The sequence below is a fragment of the Seriola aureovittata genome, chromosome 3 (genome assembly GCF_021018895.1).
Source record: "Seriola aureovittata isolate HTS-2021-v1 ecotype China chromosome 3, ASM2101889v1, whole genome shotgun sequence".
In the NCBI taxonomy this organism is placed as follows: Eukaryota; Metazoa; Chordata; class Actinopteri; order Carangiformes; family Carangidae; genus Seriola; species Seriola aureovittata.
Genome location: NC_079366.1, coordinates 4,785,262 through 4,810,864, shown reverse-complemented (window position 1 = coordinate 4,810,864; position 25,603 = coordinate 4,785,262). Strand labels below are relative to the sequence as shown.

At 39.0% G+C, this 25,603-nt stretch overlaps 3 protein-coding genes across 3 annotated transcripts; 2 read left to right on the top strand and 1 right to left on the bottom strand.

The window, feature by feature from the left end:
• Positions 1-3,454: 3,454 nt before the first annotated feature.
• anapc11 (APC11 anaphase promoting complex subunit 11 homolog (yeast)) lies at positions 3,455-6,487 on the bottom strand. Its single transcript, XM_056368766.1, has 3 exons — positions 6,330-6,487; positions 6,070-6,187; positions 3,455-3,790 (listed from the first exon to the last, which is right to left on the bottom strand). Exons 2-3 carry the CDS (start codon positions 6,176-6,178, stop codon positions 3,645-3,647), a joined length of 255 nt encoding a protein of 84 aa, XP_056224741.1. The 5' UTR covers positions 6,179-6,187; positions 6,330-6,487; the 3' UTR covers positions 3,455-3,644.
• Positions 6,488-8,585: 2,098 nt separating this feature from the next.
• On the top strand, positions 8,586-11,659 carry LOC130166335 (THO complex subunit 4-like). The gene is made up of 6 exons (XM_056371880.1): positions 8,586-8,893; positions 9,811-9,966; positions 10,049-10,196; positions 10,290-10,356; positions 10,867-11,065; positions 11,155-11,659. Exons 1-6 carry the CDS (start codon positions 8,696-8,698, stop codon positions 11,173-11,175), a joined length of 789 nt encoding a protein of 262 aa, XP_056227855.1. The 5' UTR covers positions 8,586-8,695; the 3' UTR covers positions 11,176-11,659.
• Positions 11,660-12,444: 785 nt separating this feature from the next.
• LOC130166098 (rho GDP-dissociation inhibitor 1-like) lies at positions 12,445-25,317 on the top strand. The gene is made up of 6 exons (XM_056371436.1): positions 12,445-12,562; positions 16,637-16,825; positions 18,177-18,260; positions 21,824-21,900; positions 22,374-22,437; positions 23,243-25,317. Exons 2-6 carry the CDS (start codon positions 16,639-16,641, stop codon positions 23,440-23,442), a joined length of 612 nt encoding a protein of 203 aa, XP_056227411.1. The 5' UTR covers positions 12,445-12,562; positions 16,637-16,638; the 3' UTR covers positions 23,443-25,317.
• The last annotated feature ends 286 nt before the right edge of the window (positions 25,318-25,603 follow it).

Genomic DNA, 25,603 nt, shown 5'->3' with positions numbered 1-25,603 from the left:
TTGACATTTTTCTGGTGAAGTTAGGTACCACTGTGATATTCCCACATGATGTGAGCCTTAAGATAGCCCCCGCCCTTTCAGTAAATCAAATGCTAGCATGCCTAAATAAGTTGTCATTGAGTAGTAGCCTCTTGGAGGACACATTTGGAAAGATCAAATATGACTTCACTCCAAATTGCGACATGTGCATCCATATGCGACATGTGCATCCATATGCGACATGTGCATCCATATGCAAACCTACACCCTTGGTGCTGAGTATGTGCCAAACTACTTAGAACGCAGAGCGCCATTCATGTATAGGTGAGCACATTGCCAAAAACACCAGTTCTAAAATTCAGGCTTCAACACAATATTTTCTCTATTGTGAAGAAACATAATCTGGCAATGTGGCGAGAAGATCCATGTGTTATTTTAATTTTCTTAATTTTTTTAATTTAATTGAATCAGGTAGAAATTACTCTAATGTCACTCATGTGATTGTCCAACTACCCATCCATCCACCGGCACCATGCGTTTGGCCTTTGGAACTACAGGGAAATCCTTCCTGTTCAAACATTGACATGGCAACAAAATAGCATTCTGGGTATTTCTGTGTATGTGTCTGACAGTAGTCTGTTCTTTTCTTCTCCTGCTTCCTGTTTCTTGATTGGTTCCTTGCTTGCTATGTGCTTCAACCTGTTGGCAAATAAGTTCATTTTTGTTGAGCCATTTGTGCCTCCATCCTTCAAATTTGACTAATTTTAAGAGGTACAATACCACTTATTTTTACAGAAAATAATTAGCCCCTGCTTGAATTCTCAATAAGTTTGACTCCTCATGTGCTGTCATAATTGGTAAATTAAGCAATGGGAAAAAAAAGAAAAGATCACTCAAAGAAGATTTTTTTGCTGTATTGACTAAATTAAATTAACAAACACAACACATGCTGAAAGCTGTAAAATCTACATACTTCTCTTTGTTGTCCAGTTTATTTGACCAGTTATGTATGGTCAAAACGCAGTATTGCCAAATTTCTCCCTTTTTATATCAGTGTCTTTTATATCAAGACATTTCTCAAAACCAGAATATGATCAGGGTGACTTTTGAACACTGGAAATAAATCATGTACTCATCCCGGCAGTAGCCCCCGTGGCACTCAAAATTTCCCTGGAATTTTCTAGTTATCATTTGAACTGCCATCTTAAAGATGAAATGTCCAGGAATTACTTTATTACTCCAACATGTCAACAACCTTAATCATGGCTGATGACCAATGGCCAAAATGTATTGGTTTCAACAAATACTACACGCTACAAGTGTTAGTTTTCATCTGTTAAATTCATAATATTTGACTGGACCAGTTATGTTGTGGTTAAGATTGTGAAAAACCGACAAGACAGAGAAACTGAGAAATTAAAGCCACAAAAAACAATTTTTTTTTATATTACAGTTTTTCTCAGTCGCTTTGGTACATTTCTCGAATCATCCTCGACATTTGCAAAACAGTGAGTGAATTTCTCAAAACAATTCGTACAAATAGCAAAACACCATGGATTACCTGCAAAAGCCAGTCTCTTGCTCAAAATCCTTAGTTCATCTCTCAAAAGTAAATATCTGTGTCAATGAACATGTCACTGCCATCAGATGACAAGTCCTTGTGTTATTGTGTACGGATAAGAGTCAAATTGCTTAGTCGTGTTGTCAATATAACAGTTTACTCTGGAGGGATGTTCTGATGTAAACTATGGCTAAAGTTTTGATGACACTTATTGTAAATTGTAAGTTACACCTTAGTGTATTGATTGCAAGAGACTGGACAAGATTCACATTTACGCTTTTACTGTTTGTACTGTAATTTGTTGACAGACCATGTCATTGCGATACAGAAAGGCCTCGTCTGCCTCTTCCTCTGTTTTGCCTCCCAACTCCTCCGCCACGCAGCCTCACTCCTCTTCCTCTTCTTCTTCTCTCTGGCTGTTGACCCCGTCCAATTCCTTGTCCTTCCATTGTCAGACATTGTAACATTGTGTTGTGCTACGGCTATATATATATATATATATATATATATATATATATTATATATATATATATATATGTATATATATATATATATATATATGTATATATATATATATATGTATATATGTATATATATGTAGATATATATATATATGTATATATATGTATATCTATGTATATATATATATATATATATATATATATATATATACTTGCCAGTTGGTTCATGAGATGCACCTTTGAGAATTTCAGAAAACTGGTTGATCACTTGTTGATCTAATGCTTCACACTTTTCCCTTCATTAGAGAAAGTCAAGATTCACCTGGGAGCAATTTACCAATTCAGGACAGATTTAGAAAAATAAGTCAAATGGAAATGTATAGAGATATGTTTGACATATTATGACAACTTGTTCAACCATTTTGCATGTAAAGACTTATGCGATGAACTAATGCCTAAATGTTGTGGGGGGTGAGACTATTCACAGAGACGCATTATAATACATTTTGATCAACATGACATAAGCAATTGATAATGTAGGAAACAGCAGAGAATTGAACATAATCATTTGCATGATGAACCAAAGCATTTGCAACTTGTTCAAAGAAATGAAAAACTGCTTTTTTGATTTGCACAAGTGACACAATGATGTGAAGATTGAACAAGTAGTTTTGAGAATTTCAATTCTGATCTGAGAAATGTACCAAAGCGACAGAGAAAAACTGTAACAATGCAAGAAATAAGTATGAGTAATGTGAATTGGGACTCTTGACATCAAACCCACAGAGAAATGTGACCCAGCTCTGCAGATCCCCAGCACCAGTAGGCAGCTGTTTTTAATTATAAATATCAAACACTTAAATCACTGTACACTACCTGCCCAGCACCAAATGAAAAAGCTAGCAAATAAATGAGGAAAATAGAGAAGCATTTAGCAGCTAAAATGTAGTTTTTAGTTTTCTCAGTTTGAGAACAAAGCTAGAGAGCTAATAGGTGAGAGAATATTGGACTTCCATGCATCAGGTGGACAGAAACACAACTCCAAATGTTGCTCTGTCTGCTGGATGGATAGACAGATTGTCTGTGAAGGTATGTCATTATCCCCAAGCAGCTCAAAAGGGGGAAATAATCAACTACTGGAGCTTTAAAGATACGACTTGGTCTGAATGGATTAGTGTGCCAAAATATATTAACATAACAAATTGAAAGTTTTTAACCTGATAGAAACTACATATTAAAGTGCCTCTTCAGAGTCATTACTGGAAACACAAAACAATCTGGTTAATCTCATCAAGAAGGATTAAAATCAGAAACAGTCTGCAGCACATTGAAATTCAGGTCATATGCTTCAAAACAGCTGCCACAGAGGCTTCTGGGGTAATCAGGCAGTCAACCACACTGATGAAACAGTCACTTACATGCATCATGCAAAGCAAGAGGCATACAGTGCATGTGATATTGATCTGTTTTATTTATTTAATTACATACTTCATTTATCAAGAGAATGCAATATATTCAAAATGTTCTGCGTTTTATCAGATGGAGAAGTACAAAAACATTATTTACAACTGATACAAAAATGAAACACATGAACAGGCTTGCGTGAGTCTCTACAGGCATACAGCAGCAGCACCTCTGCAGGTTCATTCTTTGAATTTCCACTCCTGTCGGCACATGGGGCACTGCTGCTGGACTTGCTGCGAGTTCAGCCATTTCAAGATGCAATGCATGTGGAAACAATGGGAGCACTGACCCCAGACCAACGGGCAGTCGTCTCCAGGCACTTTGCCTGCAAAACAAGTTTAATATTTTACAATTCATACTAAAGAGTGGGTGTTGTTGTTTGTCAGGCATGTTGTTTTAGTTTTACTTTAAGAGATACTGAGAAAAGAATTCAACTCTCACAACGCAATTTAAATTGCCATTTAGGACATAAATTAGACTTTCAATACTGTATCATATCAGTTTTCCCACTGTTCAATGTATTATTTGGAAAGAAAAAAATACTATTAATCATGTATTGAAATACCTGTTTTGCAAGTAAAAAAGCAATAACAAGGTTATGGTATAGAGCAGAACCACCGACGGTGGAGCAATGGGTGTGCACTGTGGAAGAAATATTTGTAATGGAAAAAATTACACACAAACTACGATTACAAGAGACACAATTTCAGGAAAAATGGGAGAAATGGACAGACTATAGAACACAGCAAGAGGACACCACCACCACTGGACAATAAGGACTCTGATGAGAGAATAATTGCGTCGTGAAGTGTGTATAACCTGACACTGTAATTGTTTTAATTGAAAATTTAAATAAAAAAAAAAAGTAAAAAAAAAAAAAAAAGAAATACCTGTTTATAGATCACTATTACTACATCATTTACATGTTTACATGTAAATGCTTTTTCTCGTTTTTCCCCTTCGTTTCATTTCAGCTCAGAGTGATAATCTCTACTGTGTTTTGCTGTCAATAACAGTGGTGTCTCTCTCCTCTCTGCTTTCTGTTTCACCGTGTGTGTGTCTTATCCCCTGCCCACACACACTGAGTGGAGCGGAGCAGAGGACAGGCAGGCAGACAGCTCGCTACATCAAGTGCAATAAAAGCTTATGTTATGTGGCAATTTAAAAGTAAAGATGCACAGACATCAACCCAAAACATCTGAAAGTAAGGCCAAAATATCAGCCTTTTTAAAATACATGAAATCTGGCCACAGCAGCGAGGATGGTAGCAGCTCTGCTGCTGATGGCAGGGAAGCTTGTCCTGAGAGCACTAGCAGCTCTCCTGAGAGAAGCCAACAGTCTCACAAGCCAACCCAGGGGAAACTGTACTGGACGCTTTTCCACCTGTCTATAACTAACTATACAAAAATCATGAATGATTTTATTTGTAAAAACATGAGTATCCATGGAAAAGTGTCAAATGTGCATTCGTAAAACAATAAATGAAAGATCGATCAAGTTCACTCGTCCTGGAGTGAGCTACTGGAATTATCAGAAGGAATAGTTGCTTTGGCTCAGATTTTTAACAGGAAGGCAGAAATTTTACAATATGCAAAACTCTTAATTATAAGAGCCAAAATGCTAAATTCTTACATCGCATATATAGCAAAGCAAAATACTAAATTACATGCTCAGTCCTCAGAATCAAGCAGAACATTTCTCTTTATTTTATCATTTCCCTGTTCAGCAGCATTGCAACATAATGTAAGTGCTACTAACTTCACCTGACCTCACCGTTCTGTTTGATTACTCTCAAAATGCTGTAATGTGCTGAGTGTCTGTTACAGTAATTTAAATTATGGTTTAATGTTTAGTGCTTTTCAGTATTATAATATGCTATATTTAGATTATTGCTGTAATTTTACAAGTGATTGAAACAGAACAGAAAACATTTCAGAGTACACCCACAGTCACCATCGGGATACAATCTTGATATTGATATATATGGAAGTTCGGAATCCCATTTAGTGTAAAATGGTAGACTAGACATCATCCATACAGTTTATTTACAGTAATATTGCGCATTCAGTATGCTATTTAAATTTTTAAAAGTCATTCTTATTCTACATCCTTTCAGCTCAATTTGGACTTCTGCAGATGTTGTGCATTTCTTTTAACTTTTGTTTATAAAACCTTTGAGGAAATGACTGCTGCACATTGTTGATGAGAATTTACTTTTTTACTGCATTAATTGATAATGATCAATTTAGTTTTGAATGTGACAATGATAATAAATAAGTGAACAAACATATGCTATGTTATGATGTCATGATTTACTTGTGAGATTTTGAGGCCAAAATTATGGATGTGTTACCCAACCCTCTGGTAGGAAGGGACGCCTGATCTGTTTGAATTAAAAGAAATGCTAAAGATCCCTGTGACATAAATAACTATTTAATACTGATTTTATATTAGAATATATCTATTTTTTTTAGTTACGTGTATTCTTTTAATCTTAATATTATTCTTCCAACAATACCTAACTAAATGCACTACTTTGTCCACCACCGTCTTCAGCATATGAAACCAACACCCACAGACGTTTACGCTGGCTCGGTTACTCACAGTCTGGACAGCAGCCGTTGAAGGGCATCCTGCAGATCCCACAGTTTTCATCATTGGCCACCCACAACCAGGAGGCCACTCCGTTCCACTGTCGGATCTTTACTTTCATCCTACAAGTCTACAGGAGCAGAAAACACTCAACCACACACCCCCATATGAAGCAAAGCAGCTAACGTTAGCATGTGAGCTACAGTTCACAGATAACTTCTGTTCTAGCTTTTTTTCCTTCTAGTTGTTCACAAATATATCAGCTGACTTACGGGGCAGCGTCTATAGTCTCCTTCAGATATCCACGAATTAACATGTGATGTGTCTTTGCAAACTAGAAATCATTTTATATTCAGTTGTTAGTCAACAACATCCACCTAATACTTCAACCCGGGGAATCTCTGCTTCCGGTACGACAGGCTGCATGCTGGGAACTGGGAGGCGGCACCAGGGACAGCAGACAAATAGAGGATCTTTGGCAGCACTCGCGCAGACTACCTGCTGCTTCTTCTTCTTTAAGTTTTGAGGCGGATTGCAATACCAACATTTAGTTGTATACCGTCACCTACCGTCCGTATCGGAGAAGGTAGAGCAGGATCTAGTTAAACACCCTCCTGACTCAGTTTAAGTAGAAGCTGGTGGAGTGCAAATAACTGACAATAGTTTTTTTCACTGAGAGACTATAGTTCTTGTTTTTCTCTGCGTTGTTTATAATATTTAAAATTTTAAAATAGTAACAATAACCAGGGTGGTGTCTTTACATGAAAGACATTAAAAAAGAACCCACATCTATCATTGTCCAGACCGCTTTTTTCTGACGATATCATTTCACTGTTCAATTTGTCACAGTCATAAAAATAAATAATTTGAATTTATATATAATGGCACTGGCTTTCCCAACAGCATCCGCACTATTGCAGGGGACTGTTTAGAAGTTTTATCTGGCCTCACTTTACTTATTTAACAATTATTTTAAAATTAAAGACAATATTTTTGGTGGTGAATATAATGAAACTACAACTTTATTTCAGTTGCGATGCTGCCCATTCTGTCATGTAATAAAATACATGAATGCAGTTTCTTTAATATGTATTTACAAATAAATACTGAAAAAAATCAGCTAAATGGGTCTGAATGCATTCAGTTATTTTCAATTCAACACAGATTTCAAACAATTTTAAACATCAAGTGACGTGCATTGTTGTCAGCCACAGTGTTCTTATTGATGACCACTGGATGGCACCAAAGGAAGATATTTTCCTACACATTGTGGTTTTGGCTCATGGTGACCAATATATAACACAAATTATCATGACATGACCAAAAACACGATCTGTTTCACAGTCATCGGATTGCATTAACCTTATATAGACAGGTGTGTGCCTTTCCAAATCATGTCCAATCAGCTGAATTTACCACAGGTGCACTCCAGTTAACTGTTGTGTTACTTTTATTTTGGATTTTCACACTTTATGTTCTTAATCTGCAAACTAAATTGTTATTATAGACGACAGATAAGTGTTATGGTGTAAAAAAAAAGAGAAAGAAAAACTCATCATTAAAACAATCTCCAAACATAATAACATCTGGTACTTGGTTCTTAGTGATTTCTTTTTTTTAATCAGAGTGGGTGTTTGTTTTAGACAAAAAGGGAAAGTAATGGGGTAATTTAAAAAAAACAACAAAAAAACCCAAACAAACATATTTCTCTGCTTTTCTCATTGCTCTCTTACATTGTCAAAGTGGTGAGTAAATGCAAGGTAGATGTAAGAGAAATCTGAGCCATTCTGTTTTTAAGGAATTTGACACCTTCTCCCTCTGGCCAGGGATCCAGGTTTCTGAAATTTGGTTCAACAGGTCTCCAAGTTTTCATTTACTCAATGCAAAATAAATGATTTTAATTCTGACATAAACTGCCTCTTGGCTGTCTGTGTAGTTTAGCACTTTTATCTTCTCCCCGTTCTGTTTTTGTTGCTGTTTTCCTTCTATCAACTTTTGAACTTTTAATTGTAGCCTATTCTGTTTTGCATGTACAGTACTTTTAATGTCTTCAGTGGTCTCATTGTGTTTTTATTGTGTTATGTTTCTGTGCTGCCGTACTGCAAAAAAGAATTTCCTCTTGTGGGACAGTAAAAACCTGAACTAAACTGAGCTAAACCGAACTAAACATTTTGAAAATATGAAACAAAATCAGTATTGCCCTTGTTTTATAAGTGTTGGTAAATTCACCTAACAGTTAAATTGGTAAACTAATTTATTTCTCTGAATACTGTTTACTGCTTTGTTTTTATCTGCTCTCAGTAACAATACTGTATAGTCATTGGTTTGTCTTTTAGCGAAGCATCGTATTCATTAAACAAATAATTTTATATGAGAAAAAAAAACGCCATTTCATTTTATTAAAAAAAAAAAGTTTTATTGTCTAGTTTGAAGCTGCTCTGTAAGTATTGTTCTATAAAGTTTTTTGTGGAAAAAATGGGGCGGGGATAAGTATGTTACCGTCACTTCCGCATAATATTTATTCAATTTCCGTTAGTTTCAACATCGCGCCACCAGAGGTAAACAACTGCTTAACAGCTTCTCGACGCCAAAACTTCTTTGTTCGTCTTCAACGCTAGCTGAAAGCTCAAGCACCACGATGTCTGATAAGATGAGTATGTCTCTGGACGACATTATTAAGTTGAACAAGAAAGGAGGCAGCGGCCGCGGCCGCGGCGGAGGATCATCCGGGTCGGGTGGAAGTTCAGCTCGTGCCGGTGGATCGTCGAGGCCAATGCGGAGTCGACAGAATAATTTCAACCGTGAGAGAAACAACAGATCCACTCCGTACACCAGGGTATGAAAGAGAAGCAGTTAAAATGGAGCTAAAGAGTAACATGGCGAGGTGTTGTGATGCGTTGTTATCAATCGCGATTACATAATAATGGACTTCCATAAGCGATGTAGTTAAAGTGAAATATATTTTATCTGCCCCGTGATTTGCTTCACATTTCTACACGACGGCACCTACTCTGGGTGTTAAGCTGTGGGCTGTTTCCACCATCATCTTGTTTCACTTTCCTTGAGCAGCAGTGACAAAAACAGTTTGTAAAACGATGTCCCCGAGCGAGACATGGACGGCTCCATTATCAAGATGGCTGCTGTGCGTGGTGCTTGTTTGAGCTGAAGTGGTCAGTCGAGGAGAATCAGCAGCGGGCCACTTGCCAGCGTGCGAGAATTACCCGACGGTTTTTATTTTTGAAGTATTAAATACATTTAGTATCCTCGCCGATATGCAGCCGAAGGAGCTGTGGGCTGGATCTTGAATCTCAAAATGGCTACAGAGAGAGAGAGAGAAAATGCCGGTTCCCCAATTCAGTCTTGTAAGGACTTAAACCGTTTTCATCGACTCCACCACCATCTCGATGGGACGGATTTCAGATTCGAACAAAGGAAAATATCCCCTTTAGACGGACTCTAACATGGAAAGCCTGGATGATGCCCCTGGCCTGATTCCCCATGCTGTTTATAGGGAGTAACTGCCATGCTGGGTATACACAAAGCGGTTAGCTTTCTAGGCCTATATCTGCCGCTTATTGTTGTTTCTTTGTATAGTCGTCTTAATCTAGCCTTCTTCATAGCGTTCAGGCATGATATATTGGGAATTTGTGATCAATTAACATTTCTGTAGTATTGTGAACACCAATTCATCAACATTTTTGGCAGAACACAATATCTGAAGAAAGTGTTGTTTTCTTTTGTTGTTCTCCACAGCCCAGAGAGTTACCAGACAAGTGGCAGCATGACATGTTTGAGGAGCATGTTGGTGGACGCAGAGGACAAAGTGCACCAGCTGAAAGAATTGTGGAAAGTAGCGGCAAGCTGCTGATTTCCAATCTGGACTTTGGCGTCTCTGATTCAGATATAAAGGTAATTCACTAAACCCTATTAATCCACTTTGCTAGTGTCAGTGTGCTGTGGACATGACTCATAATTGTACTTTTCTTTGCAGGAGCTGTTTGCAGAGTTTGGAACATTGGTGAAAGCATCTGTACACTATGATCGGTCTGGTCGCAGTAAAGGAACGGCAGATGTTCACTTTGAAACTAAGGCAGATGCACTAAAGGCCATGAAGCACTATAATGGTGTCCCACTTGATGGTGAGGATGTCTCTCTCTCCTTTGGGTACTTTTTTAGAAGCACTTTAAGGGATCTCGCATGTTTTAAACATTCATCATTTTGAAATATTTTAGGCCGCCCAATGAAGATCCAACAAGTATCATCAGAGGTCGATGAGCAAAGCAGACAATCCACACAAGGGTAAGTGGCCATGTGCTCTGGATCCAGAAAGGATTTTGTGAATGATTGTGAATAATGAGGAAACCACAGACAAACACTTTTGCACCAAGCTTACTAAAGGTTATGATATGTACAGATGGGTGACAATTTAAAGGAATTAGGATTAGCAGAGAACCATGATGACAATACCCCCGTTGGGGTAATAAGGGTTGCTGAGCGGTTTGATGAGCATGAAAATAATGTGAATCATATGCTACGACCTTCAGCCACCAAATCCCCTATGTAACATTTTTGGACTGACGTGTTAAGACATCGCTCTCAATCACAATCATAAAAAGACCAAATATGGGAATATCTTTTGGAAGAATGGTGCTCATCCCTCCAGTAGAGTTGTAAATTCAATACCAAGGAGCATTATTAAGCCCCTTCGTGTTGTTTTTTCTTTACTTTGTCACCCGTCTGTAAGTGGTTGATTTACTGTGAATGTAACATCTCATCTAAAATGCCTCCCTGTTCTTGGTAATTTTGCAGTTCAAACGGAGGGTTTGACCGGAGCAGGCTTGGTCAACCTAAGTTTGAAAGGAGGGAACGGGGAGAACGCGGAGACCGGGGGGAAAGGAGGCAAGGTGGCGGCGGTGGAGGTTTCAGGGGTCGTGGAAGAGGAGGAGGAAACAGACCTCAACTTTCTGCGGAAGAGTTGGATGCTCAGTTGGATGCTTACAATGCCAAGGTATGTACTTGGATAGAATATGATTTTTTTTAATTTTGTACTGGGAATATTTATTGATTGTTTTAATAATCATGTTTCTCATGTTTTAGTTTCAGATGGACACCAGTTAGAAGCACTCGGAGAGGATGCCGCTTCCATCACCTTTATTCTTATTTTGGACATGAATTTAAAAAAAGAAAAAAAAGAGAGAAAAAGAAAAGATCAGGTTAATCTGATATGGTCGATCGGACTTTATTACAGTTGTTCTGAAGCCATTTTATTGTATGGACCATTGTATTCTATTGATTTTATTTTTTTCTTAGTATTTTTGTAGCCATGTTTTCTGGGGAACTTTTATGTTTTGAGAATTTTTCTCTTAGGTCACCAGCTCTTGTGCCCTTTTTCCAAATGTATGGACGATTACCTTGAGCCTGCAACATGTTCGTTTTTTTTGTTTTTTGTTTTTTTTAATCATGTGAACTTGATTCAGTGGTCTGACAGACTGTTTAATGTACTGTTAAAAATTAATGTACATGAGTTTAGTAACTTGGTACTGTACACTTGACATGATGAACGTATTTCAAAGGGTTTTGTACATAAATACATTATATTGAATTGTCTTTGCCGTGTTTTTGTATTACATTTAACTGACATTGTCTGCCTTTTTTAAAAAATGGATGAAAACCAAACGTGACCAAATGTATAGTTCTATAGTTTTGTTAGACTTCTCGGATTTCTTCATATTGTCTGTGATCAGTTCCTCTTTAGCTTTTCTGATGCCTTAAACTTTGACAAAATTTGAAGTTAGCGTATATTGCTGGATTTTCCACAAGTGACAATCAGTGGTATAAAAGTATGATAATCCTAAAACATAATGTTGCACAAGAAGACAAAAGTAATGTCAGTTGTACATCATTATCTATTTTAAACATTCTCACATTAGCGAACACAAACTGCAGGTTATGCCACGATAAGTAAGGCTGTAGCAGCTTTTCATTTGTTAGTGGAAAATTATTATATTCTCTCAAACGTTATCTGGTCTCATTATGAGAGTTTACAGTTTGTTAAACAGAAGCATGACCACCATTCAGACAACTGTATTTCGGACATTAGTTGTAAGTGTCTTGGTTCCTCAGTTAGGCCAATTGTTGGTGAGAACAAAAAGAAATCTGTTTTCATCGTATGTCACCATATTCTGTAATCCCCTGCTCTCCATCGCAGTAGTCGACGATTGAGAGGAGTGTAGATTACTCAGTATTTCTCCCTAAACAACGAGCTTTCGGAAAAATACATTCAAAACCATATACTGTAAATATGTAAAAGATCAGAACGTGATTTTTGATGGCTCACAGCACGTTGCCCGCGTGCTGCGTGCGCGAACCTGTTTCCGGCAAACGTTGCGCGGGCAGCGCACGGGGCGGCGCCGTTCCCTTGTTCGCCATACTTGCACAGGAGCGCAGAGCAACGAACGCACTTACTGCAAAGGCACCTGAAATCACTACTGCATTTAATATAAAGGTGAGTCTCCTTAGATCCATGGGCAGCTAATAACAGCATTTTAAGAATAATCCTTACCGGAGCACGTCGCTGAAACCGTTTTGATTTCACTCCTTGCCTCCGTCAGCTGGTGATAACTTGTCAGGCTAATGTTAGCCGCCGGCTTTGGTTAGCTTGGCTGAATTGTTCCCAGCGAACCAGCTAGCCACTTGTCTCTCTCTTCAGTCCCACCCTATGTGAGAGCGTCGGCGCCAAGAAAAGTTCAGCCCCATTGTTTATTACAAATCCATTTAATCACTCAGACATTCTAGCTGTTGCAGCTAACATTGCGCTGTCGCTACCGTGGCGTGCTGTCAAAAGCAGTATGTTAGCCGGTTTTACTGAAAAGATGCCAGTCCACAATGGTAGCGTTGGCTACCCCCCCCCCCAGTCATGACTGTAAGTTGCTGTTTTATCGCTACGGTAGCTGCGGTTAGCCTCTTGACAGCAGTCTTGACTTGACACACTGGCGGACATTACATAATTCTGTTGCATTTTAAAGAAGCCATAATCATGTCATCACAGCTCATTTCATTATAGGAAATATTGGTTTATTTATTACACTGATTTCTGGGAGCTGTGATTTGTGACATTAATGTGCCAGAAAAAAATGTAAGTCATACATTCACCACAATAGGAAAACATGATAATTCGTCAACGACTGTTGACATATTTTCAGTATAATTCTGTGAACTTGACAATTATTCATGAAAGATACTGGGTTCGTAGTGCTGTCGCCCTGCAGTTTGTTATTGTTTAATACTAAAAATACATTAACACAGAAGAAGCCCTGGCAGACAGAAGGGGTAAACTTCAGTGAGTCAGTCTCCAGCCTTCCTTGTACTCGTTGTGTCTATGAATTTGAACTTTCTAGATTCCTGTCTTGTTCAGTGAGCAGTCTCCTGGCTAGAGGCTGCTTCCTCCCACCCAGCTGGGTGGGGTAGGTCTGTCACATTGGATTCCAGTGCAATCCTGAGATGTGTTGACGTTTTGTGTGACAGTACTTGATGAGGCCTCTTTTTTTTTTTTTTATTACTTTTGGACAACTCCGTCTTTTGTCTTCTCCCTTTGAACTCATTGAACTGTGGAAAAAGAGCACACATGATCAGTCAGAGCAGAATGACCAAGAAGAACATGATCAATTGTTACGTCAAAGAAAACACAGTAAAGCATGGACTTTTTCATTAAGACTAACATCCTGCTACTTCATCCATGCACGGTAAGCCTTTCCACTTAAAAGGAGGGGAGAGGAACTCCTTGATTTAAAAAAAAAAAAAAAAAAAATCACCACAGTGACAGTTTAATGCCAGCAGTTATATAATGCATTAATGCATTCACTTGAAAGCCCCCTGCTGGATCTACACAGTCATTTTCATACAGGTTGAATGACATTTGAAGTCAGATTCTTAATATCCCAAGGTACCAGAGAACTTGGCTTATATATAACGATTACATTTTTTAGAACCAGAAAATCATATCCTTTGACTGTCATTTAAAGGAGCTATTTGTAAGTTTTGCCAATGCTACATAGCCAACATTAGCATTAAGAACTGGTTACTTAGCATTCTTGCCAAGATCTTCAGCCATTGTTGTGTTAGGGTAGAATACGCGCTCTGAGCAGAGCTACTTCTTCAGGGCAGACTGGATGCTACACTGATTCGGTATTGGAAGGTGACAACATGGTCCGACCAGACAGGGGCTAGCTGGTTAGCATGCTAACTTCAGTAGAGGAAAAGAATTGATAGAAATAGAAGTAAAACAAGAGGGATGCTTTCGAGTAAGGGGATGGAGTACGAAGCTGAACTTGCACCGTTTGTTCTAGTCTGGTAAATAAACAGCTGTTAATGTTAATGTTGCCTATGTTGCAATAGCGAAACTTACAAATTGCTCCTTTTTAAAGGGAGCTTTGAACATAGACAGTCTGTGCAACCAGTTGAGGTCAAATTTGAGCATTACAACATTTTACAGATATTCTCCAAACCTTGGATTAGTCACCTGTTAATGGTGCCTGTTAAGCAGGTTTTTGGCCCCTGCTCAGGCATGTTTACGACTACATACTAAAGCCTCTCAGTCGGCAGAATTCATTCCTTTACTGCTTACAGACACTCAGCTGCTAGTTTGGGCAGGTCAGACAAGAGACCCTGAAAAAGGTATCCTCATTGACTCTGACTTCAAACCAGACGGGGGAATCTGTATCTTGTCTCTGCAGGTCTTACACTGATCTGCAACCATATTTACATTAAAGGGATTGCAATAGTTGATTATGGACTTTTGTTCTAACGACTCAAGATATTAAATACTTCACAGCTGTTTTTGTCTCCTCATTCAAATTTTGCAATGTCCATCAGTAATGGGAATTCTATTTTTAATACACAGTGGTTTAATAATAGGACTGCACCTGTTATCATGCCTTTAAACTTTCTCAATCAGTTCACCACAATTTACTTAGCATTGTGGTTGAGGTTGGCTGCAGAAAGGATTCTGTGGTTGTTGTCGTTGTTTAATGTTAAGTGTTGTGTAATGTAAACGGATGTCAAATAGGTATTAAAGCATTATTAGTGGTTCAGAACTGTTTGGAGATGAAAGTAAAAGTTAGTTATGTGTAGTTATAGCCAAATGCATGTCTGCAACTGATGATTATCTTATTGATCAGCCAGACATTCGTTTTGTACATAAAAGATCAGAAAACATTAAAAATCACAAGCCATCACAAGTTCAAGTCTTATATGATGATTGGGATGATTGTTTTTTGTTGTATTTGTCTGACTAACAGTCCAAAACCCAAAGAGATTCAGTTTAAATGAGAATAACATCAAATCCTCACAATTGAGAAGCTGTAACCTTACAATCTTTGTCATGACTTTGACAATTAATCAATTATCAAAACAGATGCAGATTTGTTTTATATTAATGAACAAATCGATTAATTTACTGATAGTTTCAGCTGAATCGCTGCAGGTGAATGTCAAATATTCTCTGGTGCATCTGTAGCAGGTCTTACACAGATCTACAGTGCCATTTTTTTCTGACCTGTGGAAAAGCTCAATGTTTGGCACTACAGTGAAGGATCAGACAAATGCCCAAATAAGAGTTAACATCCTTGAAAAACATGCTGATTTTTCCACGTTACTGCAAATTAGTCTTGTACACAGAACCACCCTAATGATTTCTCCTGGAGCAGCAGAGCTCAAAATGTTATTTACAATATGAAAATCGTTGGACTTCAGTAATTAAAGATAAACGTCTGAGATGTTGCAGGAGAATGTAACGTTAATGAATGGACAGAAATCATAATGATTCAGTGTCTACACTGCATTGCTTGATCCTCAACTAGGGATTCGGGGCCTGTTGCGCCTGCAAGTGCTGCAGGTAGGATGGTCTTAATGTGAATTGTAAGTCTTTTGGCATAAACAGTGCTCTTCCTGCTTTTGTTACTCATTATGTCACTGTAGAGGAATTTTTTCCAACACTACCCTCCTTAGAAAGAGGTGACCCTACCATAGGAAACACAGAATGAACAAACGCGCTCATTTGCTGTCAATGAAATTTAAACCAATTTTTATTAATTTAAAGCTTCAGATCACAGTCCCTTTCCTCTGACCTAAATAATGTGTGGGCCTGTGAGGGGCCACGCCACCTGAGGGATGGGCTTTGTATCATGTGATTCATGATGCTTCATTCATGGCTCTTAGAGGTGATGTTTTTTCAGAGAAATATGTTCAGATGATATCACACAGCAGTTAGGTCATTTACAGCAGCGTATAGAGAAATGCTGCTGCGGCTGCCTTATCAGCACAACCTCACAGAGCAGCTACAGATCCAGTAGGCTGGATGCCCTCCATCAGCATTCCTCCCTGGCATTATTGTAGTGGTAATCTGTTCGTCCAGTGATTTACAACCTTTCCTCCAAGCGGCAAATGTCTACTAGGGAATACAAGAAGATTCAAAAGTCTTTGTTTCTCCTGATCTTTGCTTCTACCTGCTATATTTTCCTCCCCATATGCCATTAATGCCCCCTGATTTTCTTCCCCCCTGCACCACGCAATCTGTTTCCAGACATGGCTGAGGATGAGGTGACTCCAGAGCAGCTAGCAGCCATTGCCGCCGAAAACGAGGAGCCAGAACCGGTGAACTACAAGCCACCAGCCCAAAAGACTGTGAAAGAGATCCAGGAGCTGGATAAGGATGATGAGAGCCTACGCAAATATAAGGAAGCCCTGCTTGGCTCTGGGGTTGCTCAGATTGGTAATGCAGTGTGTCTGAGTGTGTGTGTATGGGGGGGGGGGCAAGAGAAAGTAAAAAAAACAGGAAATTAGTGGTTAAAAATATAGTTGGCTCATTTTAAGTAGCAGTGGACTTAAATTCCGGGAACACTGTATTTTACACTCTGTGATCGAGGGCTACTGTTTCCACGTCCGTCACCGAGAGTAAATATCCTCTATTAATATAATAACATTAGCACAACACAGGCTGAGCAGATGGTTTCTTTGATGAACGGTTAAACAGTGAAGCTTTTGCACACCTCAGTCACATCCATGCCCTTTTTACTGTTTCCACATTGTGGTCAGACTCAGAGAGAAACCTGGGTAGACTAACGATGATTACCCACAACGCAGTTCGACTGCTGACAGTTTGGAGATGCTTCACAGCCCTGTATAGTGATGGTCAAGATTCAGAGCTTTTTAGGTGATGAACTTAAAACAATGACATGATGTGCTTAAGTTAAACTGAGAGATTTCAACAGCTCTGTCCACCAGCTGTCTGTTACTCCTGAGCTGCACATCTACTGAGCTTACGAGCAGCTTAGAGATGTCACAATACCAGACATTTGTTAATCACTATCAATACCAATGAAATGATGCAATTCTTGATCAAATTTGATGCCTTTGTTGCTTCTATTTCTATCACTTCTTCTTTTACTGAAAGTTAGTGTGCTAATCAGTGAGTCAGTGTAGTCCAGTCTGCCCTGAAGAAGTAGCACTGCTCAGAGGATGTATCATTATCTCTTGTCTTGCAGTGATGCTCTTGATAAGATTGGGAGGCAAACAGCTGTTAATGCTAACAGTGGCTGTGTGACAATAGCAAAAGTTACAAATGGCTCCTTCATCCTGTGATTATCAGTATTCTGTGTTTCAGTGCAGATAAAATATTGCTTCAGTGGGACTGAGAATAAGCCGAAGTTTAATTAATCCAGAGGCTGTTCTAATTACCGCCGACTTGTTCTGATTTCAGCTCCCCTGAGCCCTCGCACTTGAACAGCTGCTTGTTAGGAGACACACATCATGTGCAGGCCTCATGTAAATATTTGGAGCCTGGTCTAAATTGTCTACACAAGTGTTGGCGCAACAAATACCAATACATTAATTTTACACTCAGTCACTCTTTGTGTTCCATCCTGATGTTATGATTTCTCTAGTTAATAGTATTTTACGTAAAATGACTTAAAGGATAATACAAATCATGGTAACCAACCTGCATCCTACACAAATCTAAATGGTATCAAATTAAAGTTTCTAAAAATGTCATGACTTGGAAAGTATGTCTGAACATCTTGTTTGTCTGTATTGAACCATCTGTTTCTTTGAACCTGTCCCAGATCCCACTGCTCCCAATGTCCAGGTGACCCGGATGTCTCTGATCTGTGAAAGCGCCCCAAACCCCTTGGTCCTGGACCTGCAAGGTGAGTCCCTGTTCAGACTGCTGTATGCAACAAAAATAAAGATTTACCTGATTGTTTACTTAAATATTTGCCCTTTGCAGAAGAAAAAAGATGTAACTCATCAGAATGAGTGCCCTCAGATCATTTTTGAGGGGTAGTGGAGCTCGTAAATCAAACTAGAAGAGATCATAAACAGTATTTGATGAATCCAAAAATTCATAGTTGAACTGAGATCTAGGCCAAGTGGAATCGCCAAAATCATGCTCCACACATTCCATCTTCTATTTTTCTCCTTAGTCTACTCACTGTTTCAAAGCGTCAGTGACTATATTTGTCACAGTCAAATATAGCATCACTATTGACCCCAGCACAGACTCTGATTTTTTTGTTTTTTTTAATGTTCATTTTCATCCAGCACTACTTACAGATCAGTCCAAAAGGTATGACTATGTCGCGAGCATGCTGTAAATAATGTATGATTCACTGATCGCCTACAGAGGTATGGAGGTGGTACATAAACAGCGTTTCTTTCCTGTGTGACTGGTGGCTGTAAAATGTATTTACATTACTCCCAGTGACGATTTAGTGGTTAAGACCTCTGTCTCTGGAGCCGCTCGTCGCCGAGCTGGCCTACATTTCATTCGATCCAGAACATTCTGTCCTGTGTCTCCCTTCCCTTTCATCTCTCCTGATTCTCCTACTTTCTCAGCTAAAAATAATGTCTGCCCACACAGTAAATACAATTTAAACAATTTAGGTTTTGAGTAATAGTGGGTTTTTGAAAATCCCTGCCAGTAATTTTATCTTTTAACCCAAATATCCCACAGTGCTGCTGATACTCAGCTATAAAGCTAACTAAAAAACAAGCCACATCATTATGATGTTTTTAAGACACTGTAGTGTTATTGTCATGATTGGATTGATGTTGGAAAAGAGACCTGCACAGGAGGAAAGATTTGTCTTCAAAGTAATGATGATGTTACTTTTTCTGTCCTAGGTTCTGCTTTTTCAGCTGAGCTTGGAAGTCAGCTGCAGTACATAACTCATATTTAAACATCAGTAGCCTCAAACAATGTCACCCCTGTTTTAATATTGATGTGAGTGAGGAGTGGTTGTTTATAATCTGAACACAAGTTGTAGCAGTTTTGAAGCCTCTATTTGTCTAGTTCTGAAAACTGGCCAGACAGTTCCTTGGCCATCAGAGAGTAGTTCTTCAGGAGCACAGCCTTTTCAGGGGGATGAAACTAAAATTGGAACTAGGTCCCTGCAGTGGAAATGCAGATCAAGTGTCCCAGTATCTCAAAATGTTTCTGAGCTTCTGGATTTGTTCTTTTTAAAGGTTCAGTTCCACTAATTAAAAAACAAAAGCTGTTTACTTAACCGTATTAATACCCGGTTTTATTCAGGGTACTCTGGATAACTAGATGGATAAGTTTGCATTACATTTCAATATTTTAATATGTGGTATAGGGCTGTAAGTAAGTATTATCATTATCAATCAATCTGAAGATAAGTTCCTCAACTAATTGCTCAGTTTATAAAATGTTTTTTTTTTTTATGGAACTTAGCTTTTTTCTGAGCCCCAGGTGATGTCTTCATCTGCTGGTTTTGATTGACCAACAGTCCAAAACATAATATACTGTCACATCTGACAAAGAAAAGCAGCAAATCATCTCATTTTAGAAGCAGGAATTATCAAAAGTGACTGAAGCAATAAATCGTTTACCAAACTAGCTGCAGCAATATTTTTTATATAATAGACCAAGCATTGCAGCTCAAATACAAGTTATATAGTTATATATGCTTTGTCTATATCCATTAACATATACGATGGGGACAGATTATCAGAATAACATTTGAACACAACATCCCAGAAAAGTCACCCCAAAAAATGGAACTGCAAAGCAGTTGTACATAAAAACAGACTTTTCAGCCCATTTAAGAAAGTTTCAGATGCTACAAATAACATCAGATTTATTTTATTTATGTTGTTTTTGAAGTTACAGTAAAGGCCTGCTGAGGATGAGTCATACAAACTTAGTGAGTGAGTCAGATCAGTTCCACTAACAGAATAAATGCAGCCTCTGTACAACAGTCCCATCTGATGTTGGACTATTATGAAACCCAGGCACCAGTTTAAAAGAAGAAAGCCCAGGAAGAGGACAACACATGCTCAGCTCAGCAAACACGCTGAAAGCTAACACTGAAACCAAGAGCCACAAATCCACATAGAAATAATAGAAAAAAACAATCAGAAAGTTTTAAAGTTTTCTTAAGTATCGCAGTAATCCATTGATAGTCCATCCATGAGTACATTGCAAGCAGAAAGGGCTAATTGCTAATTTGGCGTACTTATATTTGTGCCAGTTTGCCAACATGTTAACAGACAGATAGAACTGGAATAAATAGAAGCTAAAAAAAACAGAACTCAAGTTGTACTCTACAGCTAACTAACTTGACTCCATGGCAACATTATGATGTTACTATGGCAAAGTGTGTATGTGCACCCTGTGACACAGGCTGTGATTAAATACTTGTATAGGGCGATGATCGATGTGAATATGAAAGCTGTATGTGCATGCAGCACCAGATGTTTGGTGTTAATCCAGTGTGTGAGTATATGCAGGCGAGCAGGTATATACAGTAGGTGCTATAATTAAAGGGACCCTCGAAAATATTCAGGAAAATCCGTTTGGTGCCCATTTTACCCGTTTGATGAGAAGATGGACTTAAATGTAACAACAAGGTGGAACTTTTACTGAAAGTAACACGTGAGGCAATCATGGAGGCAGAAAACAGAGATTGGGAGTAGTTGTTTTATTCCCGAAATGGGTCACATGAATCAGGGAAGTATACGTTGTGACTGATGAGACCCAAGCCGAACGCGGGTGTCTGCATCACTGTCAGACTGAAAGGACACACTGGAGTTTTCAAACTAAAACGGAGTCTCTGTGTTAGGGGCTCACACTCTGGAGGGTGTATGTCAGGGGTAAACGTAGAAAAATGTGTTTATAATGTGTTCATGTGTTTTAAAACTAACACATATTATAGTGGTTGTAGCTTTACAGCAGACTAGAGTAGAATAGAGTCAAAGCTGACCTGCCAGCGTCAAACACTCACATTATGTTTGTCACACATTGTTGATAAATGATGATATTAAAACATCTCTCAGGCTTCCTTTAGAGCACTTTGTGCTCCTTAATGATGATGTTCTTGTTGCTAATGACTGACAATTCATTAGTCTCTGCGTAAAGCTTTCCCAAATGAAACAAAGATGGATTAAGAGCTTTCATTTTATTGGCCCACCAAGTGACTTGGATAACTGCTTACCCTGAATGAAGTTCATTCAAGACTCAGAAACATTATAGAGCAGGTCCTCAGATTCAAGCTGTTGTGAAGGCAGTGTGAAACACCTGGGAAATGAAATGTCTTTATTCTCAAACGAAAACCTCTCGGTGAATGCATAACATTGGCTTGGTATAGCAGGATATTGTGTCCTGGGTTCTACTAATGATGGCATCACCGTGACTATGATAAACAAAATATTGATGTCTGTGCTTTTTTTCATTTGTGGTTTCTAACAGGAGACCTGGAAGCCTTTAAGAAGCAGGCCTTTGTTCTGAAGGAGGGAGTTGAATACAAAATAAAAATCAGCTTTAAGGTGAGAGTAATGGCTGTTTTCATAGAGTATCTGTCCTTGTTATCTGCTGCCGTTGAGAAAATGTGTCTCTCCTTAAAGATCAGTCAAGATTCGATTCAATTTGACACTAATAATGTTTTGGGTCATTGAACAGAAGTCAATGTCAATATGTGTTTTTCAGTCAAGACACAACTTCCATAAACAGTGATAGCACATTATCCTCTTGTTAGGAAATGACTTCTATTACTTCCTTGCCATTACAAAAGGTGAAATGACAAAAAAGGTAGAAGCAGCAATCGCAAAAGCTCTGAAATAGTATTGCAATCCTAATGCAGATTTTAAGACTAGTAGCTATCATACTACATTAAAAAATCCCTAGAAGTAACCAGTCTAATGTCAAGTTTCAAGGACATTTTTTAACCATTTCCTCCTGGTTATCACCAAAATATAAACCATCTGTCTTTTTGTCTCTAACAACGTTTCTGTCTCCTCAGGTGAACAGGGAAATAGTTTCAGGTCTGAAGTACGTGCAGCAGACATACAGGAAAGGAATGAAGAGTGAGTGAACCATTTCTCTTGACCTTTTTTGAAATTATGTACACAAACACACTGAAGCTCAATATTTAAAACTAGTTACCTGTGTTTGTGCCGATGTCTGGAATTTAGCTGTTTGGCTCTGTTGCCAAACAGCTTCCCAGGTAAATTTTTTGAAAACCTTTCATCATCGATCTAAAATCCAGTTAAAATTAATATTTCCTTTTTTCTCCTACAGAATATAGACATGCTTTGTTAATTATACATGTCCTGTGCTTAAGCTACATTCTTCCCTTTCATAGTTTACATTGAAAAATGTACATAATTCTTCATAAAGCTGCTGAAGATGACACTGTTCATAAAGTGATTGTGTAAATTCCAATAAATCAATGCCTCCTCGTGAGGAGAGGCTGTTTGATGATACTGAAACATTATACTGAAATGAAGTCCAATAGTTAATAAGATAATTGACAGGTGAATGATCATTTGGCCTGTTTCACAATGAGTCATTCAACCATTAATGAAGCAGCACATTGTCTGTGTATGTGTGTGGACATCAGTTACACCTCTCATTATGTTCATGCTTATGAGGCACTACATATCAAAATAAGTAAATGAATAATAACATTAACAAATAATCCTATAAGCTTTTTATAAATGAATTTTTATTCTTAAATGAATCAAAAGAAATCAAACAAAAAAACATTGGAAAAGATATAGTTTTCCCCTCATCTGTAAAATGTTGCTGCACCTGAAGACTGGCCCATGTTTGCTCGACCCTGATGTGAACAAAAGCAGTTTCTTACCGTCTTTGTTCATTTGTCAACAGTTGATAAGTCAGACTACATGGTGGGCAGCTACGGGCCTCGTCCCAATGAATATGACTTCCTGACCACGATGGAGGAGGCTCCTAAAGGCGTGCTGGCCCGCGGCAACTACGTCATCAAATCCAAGTTTACCGACGATGACAAGCACGACCACCTGTCCTGGGAGTGGAACCTCAACATCAAGAAAGACTGGAAAGACTAAAAGAGGCCTTTGCGTTCTGCGGGGTCAAGGGAGTCGACATCCCTCAGCCCTGTGCGTTCCTCAGCCGCTCCCCTCATCCCCACCCTGTGTCCACCATTTCTGCCTTCTTTGTTTTTTACTTTGTTGTGCATTTCATGCTCTCATGCCTTAGTTCCCGCCTCACCGTCTTAACACGCCGACGCCCTTCCCACCTCTCTATCAGCATCAGTAGCAGCAGCAGTAGCAGCCCCTCCCACCCCCGTCCCCGTCAGTCCGTCCAGCATTTCCCTTCCTGCTCAACATTTGCTTGGTTGCACACGAGTCACCGCTGTTCACCAAGCTGCCATCCTCAATCACTCACTGCCCCCCCACCCCACCCCCCGCCGAGCTGTGCCATGTAGCACCTTACTTCCTCACCCCCTCACCCCCACCCCAGCCCTTTTCTTTTTCTTTTGTCCCAGTTTTTTGCTGCTTGAAGAGATTAACCCCGCCTTCCACCTTTCCAGAATGGTGTCTTCCTCTCTCAGTATCAAGTACATGTGGAAAAGCAACTGTACAATCAACTTTTGTTTGCCTTTTTTATATAATTGTATCAATGGTTGTGTAATGTGACTGTATTCACATCACTGTTAATCAGCTGTTGTGTTCATAGCAGGCCCCACCACATCCACCTGCTCCCCCCTCCTGCCCCCTCTTGCAACATTCAGCATTCCTTTGCTTGCCTACTTGCTTGCTGTCTTTTGATATAATTACCAGTACCTGCCTTGTAAAAACAATTCATTCAGAGCTGCTCTTCAGCGCCTCCCTCCCTTCCCTAAATGTATTCACCCACTCCCCTTTAAATGGGGGACTGGGGCCAAAGTGAACAAGGGAGAAAAAAAAGTATAAGGGTAAAAAAAAAAAAAAGAAAAAAAAAAGCTGCCTTATGTATCAACTAATGTCTAAACTAAACTTATTCATGTCTGTTTAGCATGCCTTGTGTGTACGAGCAGCACTTGCTATCAAGTAGTCTGTATATCAAGGGCTTACTCTCGCTACCAACTAATCTGTAGCCCTGTTGTAGTGGAGACTGTTTATACAGGTTACTCAGATACAGCTTTGCACACACCCACTGCCCCCGCCCCCCAAAATAAACCAACCTTGTAACTGGAGGGGAATGAATGTTGAAAAAAAATTGGAGAAAAAGAAAAGAAACCAAACCCAGTGAAAATCAGATCGGCACTCTTGTTCCTTTTAGCCATGAGGCCTTAGCACTAACTACGATCACGTGGAGAAAAACTGACAAACATTACTAATTTAGTCTTTTTTTTTTATTATTTGTTGTTTCCCCTTTGCCTTAATGTACATCATTCCCCTACAAAGCCCCCCCCCCCCTCGCTCATTCAGATAGCTTCATAACTCGTAGCCCACAGTCAGGAGATCCCAAGTGTGGAGTAGCACCAGAGAAAGCACAGGAGGAGGCTGAGCCAGGCACCGTCTGCTGCTGCCGGAGACCTCGACGGTGTCTGGTCTCATCCACACAGACAGACACTGACGGAGGAGAGAAAGAAACTGACCAGGCCTTGGGCCTTTTTACCCAGTGACCCTCTCAGATAGAGACCTCAGTGACATGAAGGGTCAAGTGACACTACCACAGAAACACGTGCTCAATATTTTATGAGGGAGGAGAGTTTTAAAACACAACTGACCAGTCACATTAAATTGAAATCAACTTGTACTGTACCAGAACATATGGATGTAAAACTTTTTTTGTTTCTTCTGATAATGATGTGTATTCCTGCTCCATACATTCCTTCACATTGTACAGTTTCTATGAAAACGCTGGCATGCTGGTGGGGTTGTATATTCTATCATCATTTGTGATTGCTCTTCTCGGTCAATAAAGATTTTGCTCAACTTGGCCTCTAACACTGTTTGTTTTGCAGATAAGTAGAACTGCTGTCACCTGTATATTTTTATTCTATATTTAGTTTGTATTTTTACATACAAGTAGTGACATGGAAGACATAGTGACTTAGAAAACATAAAACACAACAGACAGTTGACATAACATGGGACAGTTACATGGCGTATATATACAATAATATCTAGGGGTGAAGATTGGATTATGTTAGGTACGGTTGTATGTTGTGGGTAGTGAGTCTGGTATATAATAATAATACGGTAATAGCGGGTATATGAT